The sequence below is a fragment of the Monodon monoceros genome, unplaced genomic scaffold (assembly GCF_005190385.1).
Source record: "Monodon monoceros isolate NGI ecotype Baffin Bay Population unplaced genomic scaffold, NGI_Narwhal_1 Super_Scaffold_22, whole genome shotgun sequence".
NCBI lineage: Eukaryota > Metazoa > Chordata > Mammalia > Artiodactyla > Monodontidae > Monodon > Monodon monoceros.
In genome coordinates this window covers 13,009,487-13,025,123 of record NW_021703779.1, presented here as the reverse complement: position 1 = coordinate 13,025,123, position 15,637 = coordinate 13,009,487, and the positions used below count along the sequence as shown (strand labels likewise).

Sequence of the window (15,637 nt, the reverse complement as noted above, 5' to 3'; positions counted from 1 at the left end):
CAAATTAGCTGGAATACTCCTCCCACTCGTTAGCCTTTTACCCAGCCCATAAAATCTAACCTCCCCACACCCTAGAGGCCTCTCTTGCCTTCTGAGATGGACCGCACTCTGTCTATGGAGCACATATCTCCCTGGATAAATTTGCTTTCACTCTACTTCAGCTCCCTCTTGAATTCCTTCCTTTGTGAAGCCAACGACCCTCACTTGGCAGCCCGTCCCAGGGCCTCGGATGAGACCTGGGACGTGACCATTCTCTCGTGCCCCCTTCTCCTGCAACAAAGTCACATTCTCTGCGTGTAGAAAACTGATCGGAGGCAACCAGTTAGGGGCTGTTTCTCTCACCTATATGATTTTATCTGTAAAAGAGAAGGAAGATATGAAATAAATATGCCCATGTCTATTTCATTGTTTCATCCTTTGTGCTCTTCTGAACTAAAATATTAAAGTATTGAAAATAAACAAAAACCAGTCTCGAGGGAAAGGGATTAACAAACAATGTGGCCTAATGATGAGGGCACATCACACAAACCCAAACTGAGGGCCATTCTGCAAAATAATGGGTCTGTACTTTTAATGAAGAAAATGACTGCGGAGCTATTTCAGATGAAAGGAGATTAGACATGACAACTAAATGCCGCATGTGAACCCGGATTCCATCCTGGCCTAGACATGGTTTTTTCTTTTTGCCCTAAAAAGCATTACTGAGACAACTAGCTCAATTTGAATATCTGTACATAGCTAATAGTATTGTATTAATGGTCATAATTTTTAAACTGATATTGTATTTCATAATTTTTATAAGTGCACTGGGGTTACGTTGGAAAATATCCTTGTTTTTAGGAAATTATTTCAAGGTAACGGGGTGTCATGTCTCCAAGATTACTCGCAAATATTTCAGAAAATAAAGAATGATGTATATTTCTAGAGAGAATGTTAAAGCATATGTGATAACAGGTTAGCTTTTGGAGAATCTGGGTGAGTGGTGTATGGTAATTCTCTATACTATTTTTGTAACTGTTCTGTATGTCTGAAATTATTTCAAAGGAAAAATTAACAAATAATTTGGTGGAATGAGGAGGGGGAAGGGAAGACCCGGTGGGTCTGCCTCCTGTCCAGGAGGCCAAGCATGAGGTCCATGGTGAGTGAGCTGCCTACCCAAGCTGAATGCAGAGCTATCTGGTGTGACCCAGAGTTTGGGTAGAGGTTTCTTCTCTCCTTAGCCCTGTTCCCCTCTCCCCTTTCGAACCCAGAGCTGACCTTTGTCATGGATTTGGCGTGCCACCAAGTCATGTTTTTCTACTTTCTCTACACATTCATGTATAAGCAGCCATTGGAAAGTTCTTTGAAATAATGAACTTAAGACTGAGGGGGAAGGAAAATGAGCTGGGTTAAGGCAAGGAATGTAGGCCAAGAAACGCTCTCACTAGGGATGTTTGCAAGAATTGGGAACCTCCCTGGAAATGAGAGCAAATGCCACAGAAAATGATTTGTGTTTAAAAGAAAAGTTTTCCACGTCTTCTGTTGGACTGAAGAAGGGCTGACATAAATGTGTTGCCGATTAACCCAAGCTACAGGACCAGGGCTTAATGTGACCTTCATCCCAGCTCCTGTTCGTTGTCATTGACTGAGGGAGGGGAGGGGAAAGAGCTTCCCAGCTGTGAAGAGCCAGTAGCTTGGAGACCACAGTTGCAGGGCCTGTGACCTCAGACAGAAATAAAAATGCCAGGATGGTATCCATTCCTGGTGCAGGACAGAAAAGTGGGAGGAAAGATAGGGGAACAAAGAAAGATGAGAAGGACCTGAAAATCTCACAAGAGAACTCTTTGATGATACAATCCTGCTCTTGGCAGAGAAGGAATTCCAAAAAAATGTGGTAGTTCGTAAACATATAGTAAGCATTCACGTGATTTGACTCTTGTTTTGCTATAGCTTTAAGAAAAAATGCTTAGTGGGAATTAAACTAGGTTCAATAGAAAGCAAGTGCAGATAGACAACATGATAAAAAGAAGGAAAAAAGGAAATTGCCCTCTGTTCCTATTTTATTCCCTGTAACACTCTGTGCCTTCTAGCCAGTAGCATGAATTGTGTTATTGATGGTGAAGGTTGAGTCTGTATCCTAATGGAAGACTTTTGCAAGGAACAACAACAGGGGAATGCACATGATACATTGACTTGGCCATTCCTTTAAGCAAACGTTTGGTCCTTCTGGATAAAAGATTTAAAAAGATAAAAAGAGAAAGAAAACAGACCGAGGCAATTATGTGTAGACTAGTTTTCTGCTTGAAGGGTGAGTAGGAATGAAGCAGAGGCGGTGGAGGAGAAATGAGTTTAGAACAATCAAAATGATTCCAAATAAAAACCCACTTGAACAATTGAGAGCTTTGACGTTCTGTCAAACTTGGAAACCATTAATTTTTTAATACCTTTCAACCATGAGGAGAGGATCGATTATGTCAATCACAACACGTCCTTGCAATGGAATGCTTTGCAGTCTTTCCCAAGGATGAATTATTTCTCTGCGTTTTGGAAAGCTGTCCAAAATAGAACACTGAGTTCTAGTTTTTAAGCAAATAATATATAGTGCATAAAAGAGAAAAGAAACGGAAAACACAAATACCGAATTGCTAATGATATTTATGGGCTGAGAACAGTTAGCATGTGTTTTCAGCATCTAGCACGAACCTCCGTCCCCCCAAATTGGACAATGTGAAGACCACTGGCTGTGCCGTCGTCTTTCTGTCTCCACCCACAACAAGTGCACCTGAGTGGGTAGCTGGTCACTGGATGATGGGAGGCCGAGCTCAGAAGACTGAGCCAGTGGGTCAGTAAGGGAGCAAAAGAGCGAGTGTGCTCTGAGCGGTTAGACTTAATTCCAGAGCCCTTACACTCATTCTCGTAAAATCTCGGGGAGGAAAAAGTGTGAAATAGGAGGATGAAAAAAATACCATCTGGCGTCCACCTGAGTGTCTGTCTTTGTTTTGCCATCCTTCAGGCTTTCCGAACCAGACTCAGTTTATGTTAAGTTTGATCAGTCATGCCTTATCACGTGGGCCTCTCTTGCACTTTTCAACCCACCTGCCAGCACAGCCACATCCCTAGAGTCTACTTTGTCCTCTGTGATTCTTCCATGCCTGCCTTGGTTTTGTTTACTCTGCCACCACGTTGACTCTCTCACAGACTCCAGTCTGGGTCCTGCCCTTGTACCTTGGACTCGGCCCTACATTCCCTTCGCAGATCTTCTTTTCTCCCAAAGGCACACGGAGTGATGTTCTGATTCTGTTTTGAGCTGGCCACTCCTACATTCATGTCCTTCAGTGGTGCTGCAGCGTCCCCTGTGGGCCATAGGGACAATACGTAAATATCTGTGGAAATCCAGTGCTCGTTCCAAGAGGGCAGATAGTGGGTTGTCACTTAAAACTGTTTGGAGGGGACTTCCCTGGTGGCGCAGTAGTTAGGAGTCTGCCTGCCAATGCAGGAGACTCAGGTTCAAGCCCTGGTCCGGGAAGATCCCACATGCCGTGGAGCAGCTAAGCCCGTGCGCCACATCTAAGGAGCCTGCATTCTGGTGCCCACGAGCCAGAACTACTGAGCCCACATGCCGCAGCTACTGAAGCCTGTGTGCTCTAGGGCCCGCGTGCCGCAACTACTGAATCCCGCACACCTAGAGCCCGTGCTCTGCAACAAGAGAAGCCACCGCAATGAGAAGCCCGCGCACCGCAACGAAGACACAACACAGCCAAAAAAAAACTGGAGGCCCAAGGAACTGAAGATAAGCCAGACTGGTGTGTTGTAGTTATTAACATGATGTTCGACCTGGAAGGAACAGCTTGTTTGTTAGTACAGCTGTTGGCATATAGATATATAGCCAGTGAATAGCACACTGTCTACTTGGGTGGCTCTTAAATACTTGAGGCCAAGTCATTTAGGTTTTGGGGTGTGTGTGTGAATGCATGCATGTGGGACTGTGCTTAAAACTGTTTACAGAACTTAAGTTTTAAAATGTATGTATATCTAAAAGATTTCATCTTCAAACCTTTTGTATCTGTAACTTATATAAGTTTATATATTTGTATGTCATATGTAGAGTATTAAATATTTGATATTGTTATCTCTTTGTTCCTTTTGGCATTATGGACACTAATGTTTTAATGTCGCTGGTCCCTTTTCAGGGTGGACAAGCTTCATTTATACCATATCTGGAAATGTGTATATTGGTAAGTGATGAGTCTGTTGCTTTGGGTTCAATTGCAATATCATTTAAACTACTGCCAGGAAGGAAAGGTAAGATGAAACCTTTCGTGTAATTGAATACTGTGTTTCCTCCTGTTCGGCACCAGCCCCCTGTACATCCTGGTACACCCAGGGCAGGGCACCTCTCAGCTTCCAGTATATTCAGTGAGGGAGGAGAATAGGAACACCAGACATGACAGCAGCCGTTTTACTGTGGCCTGTGTGCACATGTAAGGTCCAGGCGCAATTATGTGGGTTGACACCTTGCTAGGATGTTGGCAAGCCCCATACTGATAAAGGGATGGAGCTTTAATGGGCTGCAAGGGGAGCAGGACACTATCTCCTGGGAGGTGGAAGGAGGTGAATTTGCAGTCCCAGGTGCTTCTGAGAAATCTCTAAGTCGGTTTTCTTTTATTCTGAGGGGTTGTGCATGTGTCACTTGTTGAGTCTAGTCTAGAAGGGATGTTTGAGACCCAGTCAACTCTCATTTTATAGATGAGGTATGTAAAGTCTAGAGAGCTATTAAACTTGCCAGAATTATGCATTGGTAGACCTGGGACCAGAACCAAGGGCTTGTCAATTCCACTCCCTGTGCCCCACCCCATATCCTTTGTACGATGACAACACAGGAACCACACCATCTAACTTGTCTTTTCCAGTCTAAACCCTTTAGCCAACCCAGTAGTAGAGGAGCCAGGAGTGGTGGGAGAGTGGAGCTTGTAGAGTAGGCTGGCTCCGGCCTGTATCTACTCCCACTCTCCCCATCCTCCTAGAAGCAGCATGGAGGCCAGGAAAGGTCGCTGTAGGTTTGTCAGGGCCCACTGACCAACTTCCAACTGCCAGTAGTACCTGTGTTTCTTGGCCTGAGGCTTTCTCTGAATCCTGGGAAGGCTACTCTGCCCCAGTCAGGGCAGGATGAAAGTGCTAAGGAAGCTGCCTTGCCCCTCAGGTGGGATAACGCTGAGGCCTGTGTGTGAGGCCTTTTCCTAGAGTCACCTGGAGGCGTTATGTTCAAGCAACCCATGTGAGCGTCCTTGGTAACACATCCTTCATTGTCTGCCTTCCCTTTCCTGCCTAACTTTCCCAATTCCTGGACTGGTGTTTCCTGGGACTGCCTCCCAGATAGACTCCTTGGACTCAAATATGCACCTCAGGCAGTGCTTCTGGGAAAACCTACAGTAGGAGAACCAGCCTCCCTTCTCCCCTTCCCTGCCCCTCATGGCCGTGATGGGTGGTGTGGACGGGGTGAGGGGGATGGAGCAGAGCATCTGACCGCTCCAAGCTACAGGCCAAGAATCCCATTTCTGAGGCCCTCTGTGGTTGGAGCTCTTTACCCCAACCTGTAGGGTAGCCTCCTCTGCAGTGAGCTTGCTGCCCTAGCATGGCTACTTCCTTGGACGACACACTCCCAGCCCCGGACAGCTGGCTCACTGATACTGTGTGCTGAGGGCTTGAAGGCTACACCCAAAGCCATTTAAAGCATTCTTTATATTCTCCAGAAGGGCAGTTTAATTGCCTGAAATTAATCTTCTGAAAAATAGTGGTACCACAAGTTCGTGTATTTTGATTTTATACCACAGAAATGGGCTTAGTTCCTCTTTCATTGATTAGCGTTTCAATTATGATTCAGAAGCAAAATTCATTTATTTCAGCATTTGAGAAAGTGTGAAAACAATTTAGTAGTAGTATCACAAGTCCGTGGGCACACACATTAAACTATATTAACCATCTGGAAGGGATGAAGCGTCATTTGTTTTTATGATCTTTTGAAAATCTTGGTTATCACATAGTACTTTCTAAAATGGAGTAAAAGCCATTTTTATGGAGGTAGCACCCCTGACTTAGGATTTCAAGAGAAATAAAATAATCTGCACAAATGGAAAGTAATCAAGCACATGGATTCTGAGGTGGTAAGGATACCAGAAATGTGTAGAATGAGAAAGGACAGGGCCACATAGCAGCTATCTCCATCATTGCGGGCCATACAGTTCCTGTTGCAGTGACTCATTCCTGCCTTTGTAGCACAAAAGCAGTCACAGGTGATACATAAATAATTGGGATGGTTGTTCCAAAAGAAGTTGATTTATGGCCACTGAAACGTGAATTTCATATATTTTTCATGTGTCATGAACTACTACTCTTGGGATTGTTTTTAGCCTTTTGAAAACATAAAAACCTTTCTTAGCTTGTGGGCTCTACAAAAGCTCACATTTGACTTTGGTTTTATAGGCAAGGGAAAATTTTTCCTCTACTGTTCTAGGTTCTTTTTGGCTGGGCTATGAGTTAGATTGACGTAAGACAGGTTAACAGGAGAAAAACAAACTTAATTACATAGGTACAGGGGTCCCGTAAAATATGAGACCCAAGGGCAAGTTGGGCAGATGCCATCCTGAGGCAAAGAATGAGATAGGAACCTGAGGCTTCAAAGGGGAGGAGAGTCATTCACAGGATGATAAGAAGAGCAGATGTTTGGTAATTAGATGTTTGCCCTGCCAGCCAGGTAGGTCATTCAGATGAAAGTTATCTCTGGTAATAGCTCTCTCTTTGAACCAGGCCCCTTATCTGAATTCTTTAAGGTAGTTAAGAGAGTGGTTAGAAGCTCTTCCTGAGTCTTTTGGGCCTTGACTGTCTTCAGCTCAAAACAATCTGCGTGCCAAAGTGGCACATCTTGGGGAGTCTCATTCTGAACCCCTTCAGTTTAAGTGACATTGTAGAGGTTGAAGGGGAGAAAGATTAACAAATAATCTTCAAACCCTGTTTGAATCAGTAGTTAGAGCCTTGTTTCCTGACAGACCTTTAGTCCAAGAATTTAACAAGTGAAAAGGTCAGTGGTTCGAGGGGTAAGAATGACTTACACATCCACTTGTTTTTCTCGAGGTGAGGCAGGATTTTCCTGAGTCATCCCTGTTCACTGGCCTGGTCACCTCTCATGACCGTGAGCCACAAGTGCAAAACATCTGGCAGGAAATGGGGTCACGGTCTGTAGTGTTGGAGCAAACTTGCATCTGTCCAGGGTAAAGTGGACCATGGAGAGAATCTAGCTCACGAAACTGCCCTCTTGGGAACCTGCTTCAGCCAACGAATAGCTGGCCAGGTGACCTCATTTGAATTTCATCTCCTTCCCTTCCTCCTCTTGACCCCTGAATGGAGATATTAATGAGAAAAACAAAAGGGCAAGAACACATCACCAGAGAAAAAGAAACAACAAAGCAGAAATAGCTATTGAATGTGTACTGACCTATCAATCTATAGAGAGAATCCAAAAAATGCTCTCTGACTTTATTGCCTCAATTTTGTCTTGCTTATAAAACCAGGATGGCAGCAGGCAACCACAGATGGCAAGAACTGATAAGCAAGTAATTATCTTAAATGTCGTGTACCTCCATTCTGTTGAAATAGATGTTATAAATATGTACTTAATGTATGGGGCTGGAATAAAGAGACTGCAATTTGGCTTGAGAAAGTAGTCTGGGGAGATTCCATAAGTGGAGATTAGGATGACTGTTAAAAATATTAATTGGGGCTTCCCTGGTGGTCCAGTGGTTAAGACTCCACGCTCCCAGTGCAGGGGCCCTGGGTTCGATTCCTGGTCAGGAAACTAGATCCCACATGCCTCAACTAAGAGTCCACATGCCACAACAACAACAAAAAAGATCCCGCATGCCGCAACTAGAGATCCCGTGTGCCACAATGAAGATCCCACATGCGGCAGTGAAGATCCCATGTGCCACAGCTAAGACCCGGCGCAGCCAAATAGATAATAAATTTAAAAAAATATTAATTGACGCAGGAAGTACTTAAAAGATGGACATCAGTAGATTTAGTTTTGTAAGGACAGGTGGAGTTTTGAACATTAGAAAATGCTGGACGTTAACTAGTTGTCTAAATTAGATATTTTAAAGTTCATGGTGAGCATAGTGAAGTCATGTAATCGCCCAATAACGACACCCTGAAGAAGAGAAGGAATTAACAGAACTAAAATAAGACAAATAGAAGTAGTACTTCCTTATTTAAGAGTACTTATTTGAGACGTTTTATGGATTTCCAGGATCTTCTTAATTTTTGATACATTGTGTTTTTTTTCAAGCCTTCTGACTGTTGAATAGTAGCTTTAGAAATTGTGCAGGAGAAAGATCTTTGACAGCAGTCTTTTTCTGAGGCAACAAGTCCTTTGACCAGCCCCCGGCTGAAATCTTATGCAGTATATGATTTAAAAAAAAAAAACAAGAAAATAAAACAACATGGTCAGAAAACTAGTAAATCCCAAGGATATTAGCTCTAAACCCCTTTCCTGCAGCTGAGATGAAAATGACATTACACATCAACACAGAGATCAACAGGTTACAGGAGTTTGTATCCTGTGTCCCTGAAGCTTGGGGCAGTTTATCAGCTTGCATGCCAGTCCCTTAGAAGAACCAGTATCAAATATACTGTTGGGGCTTAGAAAATACATTTAGAAATCTAAAAATATTTGTGGTTATTGAGATGACAACTAACTGGTTTATGTGGGTAGTAAAATGTTTCAAACTTATTTGAATAAGTAATTATTCATGCTCACTGTGCTCTGCGCTTTGCTTCTGGTTCTGGGGGGAATTAAAAAGTTTGACACAGCCCCTGGATCTCAATAAAGGTGGGGAAACACACTAGGAGCCCTCCGAGCTGACCTCCACTTACCCAAAATGAATTAGACTAAGCAGTGCGCCTCATTCCATGCGGAATACGTTGAATGAGGTGCCTGAACGCCCAGGATGATCGGCTCCCCTGGTCCACTTGCCCCCTGGCAAGTTGAAGTGGACTTAAAGGCGGGTGTGATTGTTCTCTAATCTGTTTATGCCAGTTGCACCAATGATTGCAATTATGCGATTTAATTAAATAATATTTAAATTAACGAAATAAGCTTGAAAAGAGTTTGTATTTCTAGAGCAACCAAAATCAAATGCTTTGTAAAAGTATACTGCTAAAGAAAACTCTTAGAATTAGTATGGCGGAGATGACAGTAAAAGATTAGGGGAAACTGTGAAAATCTAGAAGGATTTCAGTGGTGCATTATGGGTATGCTTTATAAAGAAAGGCAGTGCTTCAATCCAATTTCTAAAAATTGGCAAATGGATGCACATTTACAATTTAATTTAAAGTACAATGTTGGAAGCAGCTTAATCTTTTTCAGTTAATGATTCGGATTGCATCAGGTAAGAAGGCTTCAACTATACATACAAAATTGATGATTTCAAAATCTGTGATAGAAGTACCAGAATGTACGGAACAGAGGGTAAATGGGACAGTAGTTCTTGTAAAGAGAAGAAGAAAAAGGAAATTTTGTGTATGGGGAGAAGTTTCACAGCAATAAACCACACACTGAAGATGCAGCGCTAACTTTAAAATGTTTTAAAGTATTTTGCCCTTTCATGACTGTTTACGCAAACAAAAATATTTGCAATTCGTTTTCAGTTAAATTTTCCTTAACTGCACTATTAGATATCTTGGCGAAGCTTCCCAATGGAAACTATTTATTATCTGATTTGGCTCGATTTATAATTGAAAGTAGTCAGAACCAATAAAATATATTTTCTTTGAGACTTATTTTAGGTTGAGGAGATAACCAGATGGGTGAAACAGCATAGAAATAACATGAAGATGGAATCAATCTTTGCTTTATGTGATCCTGCTTTAAACATTTTATAAAATAATACAGAAGCTAAAGGTACACTTAGAATGATTAATCTTAAAAACCTGACTTTCCAGTGTCTATAAGAAAGGTTTGCTGGGCTTCCCTGGTGGCGCAGTGGTTGAGAGTCCGCCTGCCGATGCAGGGGACACGGGTTCGTGCCCCTGTCCGGGAAGATCCACATGCCGCGGAGCGGCTGGGCCCGTGAGCCGTGGCCGCTGAGCCTGCGCGTCCGGAGCCTGTGCTCCGCAACGGGAGAGGCCACGACAGTGAGAGGCCTGTGTACCGCAAAAAAAAAAAAAGTTTGCCTTATGGTGGAGCATTTCAAATGGCCTCTTCAGAATCAATACTGTGATTCCTCTCCTAGATCAGCAAGGAGAATGGGCGGAAATTGCATTCCGTATAAAATTAGAATGAGAACTCTTAGGGAAACATGAACTCTGTTTCTAAATTAAGATTTTCTCATAGACCAATGACTGGCAGTCGAGCAAGCTACCCTGATAGGAGGTGCAGAGAAATCCCAGTTCAGCATGATTTTTGAGAGCTGTCTCTTGCCAGCTCACTCCATTAAAACATAGTGAAGGGGCTTTATAAATCATTTTGCTCTCTGTATCATAAAACATCCTACATGATAAAATTAGGGGTCAGGGGTAGACCACATGGGTAATGGGTGTTACATATGAATTCATTGAAGGTAAAGACATGGTTCATTGCTCCCAGGGAATCTCAGTAAAGCACACTTAATGCTGCTTTATCTCACAGTTTAAAATATTACCCCAATCTAAATGAGATGATTCTTAGACTCCGAGACCCCTCTTTCTATGGCCACATCCTTGCATGAGTGGAAAATCAGCGGAGTTCTATCATTCACTGCCGTGACATCTGTTAACCTAAATCCTTGGGGGAGAAGAAACCTTCAGTGATGTGCTGGGGCTCGCTCTTGCTGGAGCAGGTTGTGTACCTCTTCCCTGGCCTCAGATTGGTAGCTTGAAATTGGCCACAACGGGAGCATTTAAACCATGGAAATTGGCACACAGTACAAATCAGGTTTGTTTTTCCCCTTGTCCCCGAAAGCCGGTTGGTAAACATTAACTAGCACACCACTGCCTCTGAGACAGAAGTTCCTAAGCTTTTTGTGCCATGAACCCTTTTGACATTTGCCAAGGCCCCACCTCTGAACAATGTTTTTTGGGTTTTTTTTAATTCAGTGGTGTCATTAAAAGGTTAAAAGAACAAGTCTGTGATACAGTTCCACGTGTGCTTCTCTGATGACATTTGAAATAACATGATCCAGAAGCAGGTCTACTTTAAATTGCTAAGTAGTGATTAACATAAACTTATTTTGAGATCTTTACAATGCTAATGTGATATGAAAATATCCGTGATTTCTACTGGAAACAAAATCATTGGTCCAGCTAATACTGCTGTGGTTTTCTGGCTACAGTCATGACTGAAAGAAAGGCCACATTTCAGTTAGGTGTTCGTGAAAATAAAGATGTCATTTGTCTCCCATGCAAGTCCATGATTGCTCTGAATTCTATCCATGGACCCCTTGGGAACACGTTGACTCCAGGTTAAGAAGTTCTCTGTTAGAATCCTGTTTCACGTTTGCAAGCATCAGAATGAACCCTGCTGCTTCATGTAGGTTATCTCCAAAGTGGAGGTGAAACGGAGGCCTTCTCTAGAAAATATGACTATGTTTGAACTCCAGTCAGTATTCACAAAATTCACAAATTATGTTTAGATGGTAATTCCTCAAGCTACTGCTTTTGCTTAAATAAGTGCTTCCATGTTGATTATTCAGCTTTAGCTGTATCGTGTCAGGTGAATGCCCTTTTTTTTTATAGTCCAGAATGTCATGCGGACATCGTTACGGGCTTCTCAGCCTGCCCGGAGTCTTCTCTCTGCTGTGTGTTCACGTGTCTGGTTTTCAGTCAGCTGAAAGGCCCAGCCACGTCCCACCCGCCGCCTGCTGTGGCCGTTCAGACCGCTGCATGATGCTGCTTCTAGGGAGAATCGTGTTCTTGGGCTCTTCTCTCTCCCATTGTTGCCCAATCTTTCTTTCTCCACTCCACCTCTCAAACCCATTCCTTTCTCTCTGTGTCCACTCTCCCAGTTCGGACTGGAATTCATTTCCACTGAGACTGTTAGAATAAACTCCTAACAGGTCATCCTAACTTCAGTCGTGCCCTCTCCAATTTATTCTGTGCTCTGCTTTCAGTTATTTCTCCAAGACACAGATCTAACCATTTCCCACACACACCCTCTCCTCAGAGGTCCTCCGTTTTATACGGATAAGCGTGGCCTTCATGTCTTCCCTTGACCTGAAGCAAGTGTGCATTGCCATCATTCCTCCCAGAAGAATGTTCCAGCAATGATAGAAGGTTCACCCGGGCATGCCCTGCACATTGCCAGCCCCTCACCTTTGCACAGTCTGTCCTCTTGTCTAGAGCACCCTTTATCGTAGCTTTGCCTTTTATCGGTCTATCTGATCCTGCAGAGCTCTGCAGTCCCTGTTCTCTCTTTGAACTTTGTTTATTCCTTTCTTATTGCCTTTAACACACAATTTCATTTGTATTATTTTTTCTGTTTCATCTGTGAGCCTTAATATAGGAGGGATGGAAATATATCTATCCTGAAACCTCCCCACTCCCGCAGCATTTAGCATAGCGCCTTGTACATAGTTCACAGGTGTTGTTCACTAGCTCTCCAACTTAGCTGTTTTCCAGTTGAATTAGTCTCTGTTTTATGAATATATATTTACTTTCTCTCAGTGAGATTTTGAGTTATTTGTATGTGAGGAATCGGCTTTGCACTTCTTTGCATTTTCTCACAGTGCTGGGCAGTTAGTTGTAGGTGTTCAATAAATACTTGTGGAAAGGAATTAATGATGGAATTTACTAATTTTCCTAAGCATGCTTAAATCTTTTGAGGTTTATAATTGACCCAAGGAAACACTCTTATTAGCATGTAATGCCAAGGACTTTGCTTATTAATTAACCTATTAGGCATGACATTGAAAGTGTAAGTGGAAACATAATACAGGATTCACTTCCTTGTCCTTTTCTACATTGAAAAGCAGCCAGTTTTGGACTTTAATAGTAGCAAAAACCATCAACGAGATTTCAGGAGATTCCTAAGTTGGTTGTTTCTGAACTTGAAATTCATATTATGGTGCCGTGTAGTTAACCAAGTTTGTAATCGTATGAGAAATGTACTACCGTGAGGACTAAATTAAGTGGGTCGTCTTTTTTGTAGGACCTGATGACACGCAACAAAAAATAGAACCTCATCACACAGCCGTGCTGGGGGAAGGTGACAGTGTCCAGGTGGAGAACAAGGTTTAGTATTAAAAATCTTTAATTCTCTTTTTTCAAACATTTTTTTTGCATTTAAAAATTTTAATTTTTTTTTTTTTTTGCGGTACGCGGGCCTCTCACTGTTGTGGCCTCTCCCGTTGCGGAGCACAGGCTCCGGATGCGCAGGCTTAGTGGCCATGGCTCACGGGCCCAGCCGTTCCGCGGCATGTGGGATCTTCCCGGACCGGGGCACGAACCCGCGTCCCCTGCATCGGCAGGCGGACTCTCAACCGCTGCGCCACCAGGGAAGCCCTAATGTAATTTTTAAAGGTTACTTTCCATTAACAGTTATTTAAAAATATTGGCTCTATTCCCCGTGTTGTGTAATACACTTTTGAGCCTACCTCACACCCAATGGTTTGTACCTCCTAATCCCTCACCCCTGTCTTGCCCCTCCCCCAGCATTGGTAACCACTAGTTGTTCTCTGTATCTGCTGCTTTTTTGTCACTAGTTTGTTGTATATTTTAGATTCCACATATAAGTGATATCATACAGTATTTGTCTTTCTCTGACTTACTTCACTTAGCATAATGCCCTCCAAGTCCATCCATGTTGCTGCAAATAACAAACTTTCGTTCTTCTTTATGGCTGAGTAATATTCCATTGTATATATGTACTGCATCTTCTTTATCCATTCATCTGTTGATGGACACTTAGGTTGCTTTAATTTTCTTAACTTGTACTTTCTACTAGTTTCTAGGAAAATGCCGAAATCTCCTGTGTACCTGGAAAATTTTTTCTCTTCCTCCGGGAAAGAAACTATGCCACAAGTTTATCAGCCCCTTTCATTAACTTCTGTTATTTCTACTGGTTTATTTTAAGCTTTTATCTACACTGATTCGTCATCTTTAGGAATCATTGAAAGTCCGTATTGTTTACCCCTAGAAACCTGAATCTGAAGGCAGCTCTTCCTTGTCTCTCACTTTTTCTTTCTTTATACACTTGATTGATTTTATCGTTAGCATAAGTGAAAATGGATCAGCCCTTTAGGGGTATAAATATAGATCTACACACATATTCCCCTGGAGCCCTCTGAAAGTCAGCCCCACGTTGAACTGAGAGGAACATATGATCCATTTTGTAGTCCTTTTGTGTAGAGTCCTTGCTTTTTAAGTAAAGTTTCTGATATTTTAGGAGTCCAAGGAGCTTTTTTTAATCCAGGTTGCGAGGTTTCTTCCTTGTGTTCCTTCCTTCATTCCCTTGGACTGTTTGCTTACCGTCCTGTGAGCCTATTAAACCCACCTGGCCACTTTGTGACATTCCAATAAGGAGAACTGAAGAGACGGTTGTGCAGAAGCTCCTGCAAAGATGAATTTTGAAAAGTAGGGATGAAAACTATGTTGGCGTGCAGGTGACTGGCAGAGAAGCCATCTGACTGACTGCCCGCCCTCCGGCCCTGGTGTGGTAGAACGCAGTGGATGTGAGGAATGATCGTATCTTAACCCCCTTTGCTGACAGCTCCCCTGCTGGTACTTTAATCCTCTGCAGCACGTCCAGGAGCAGTGAAGTAAGGCGAAGCAAAACGCCGTGAGCTCCAGAGGAAATGCGTATCTCAGGGTCTGTGCTCCCTATAATTAGGTCGAACTGTATGGAACTGCCACTTCTGACCTTCAGAAATGGCGAGTTCGTCTGTTTTCACCCGGTGCACGGACGAGGCGTGGAAGCTATATGTAGACCAGACCCTACTGACGGCAGATTAGCCTGTGACATTGTCTGGTTTAACTCGACAATCTCAGTCCTTCCTATACTATAGCAGAGGGCACATTGCAGGTGATAAGGGTTTGGAAGCTGAAGCAGAACACCAGCAAGAAGTGGCGAGGGGGTCCAGAAAGAGAGAGGCAGCAGGATGGAAAAGGCTTGACTGGAACCATCAGTTCCTTGGCCCCAGGGGCATGGTTCTGTTGTGTGCCCTTCTGTAATTTTGACTGTGTATAAGTGTAGCCTGAGCCATCAAGACATTAGAAAGAGTTCTGTGAAAAAATGTATTCCGAAAAATTCACCTTTAAATGGGCACGTATCACTTACATCCGTGAAGAGTAGAAAGTCCCCCTTAGATACAACGGGAGGAGCCTGCGACGGTGTGAACCTTGGCTTCACCACTCACTAGCCACGTGACTTTGGACACAGTTCTCAAATCCCCTGAGCTTCGTTCATTTTCTTCTTCTGCACAGTTGAAATAATGATGCTAACTGCGTGGGGCTGTCAGATCGACTGTGTGAGATTACGTAGGTCAACAGTCTAGGCCACATCTAGCACGGGGATCAGTACTTTATGCCCAACAGGCTAGATTTAAACTTTTTCTATTGAAGCCCAGCTACACCTATTCATTTCCGTTTGTCTGTGGATGCTTTCACGCCACAGTGTAGAGCTACGTGGTTGCAA

The 15,637-nt window shown here is 43.1% G+C and overlaps 1 protein-coding gene across 2 annotated transcripts in view; it reads left to right on the top strand.

Annotated features, from left to right (window-relative positions):
- PIR (pirin) overlaps positions 1–15,637 on the top strand; it is a 105,146-nt gene that overhangs the window by 75,201 nt on the left and 14,308 nt on the right. The window contains exons 6-7 of one of the 2 annotated variants that reach the window (XM_029240352.1): positions 4,170–4,214; positions 13,154–13,236. In XM_029240352.1, the coding sequence (XP_029096185.1) occupies positions 4,170–4,214; positions 13,154–13,236 (128 nt within the window). The remainder of the gene's footprint in view (positions 1–4,169; positions 4,215–13,153; positions 13,237–15,637) is intronic. The other variant, XM_029240353.1, reaches the window with a different exon arrangement.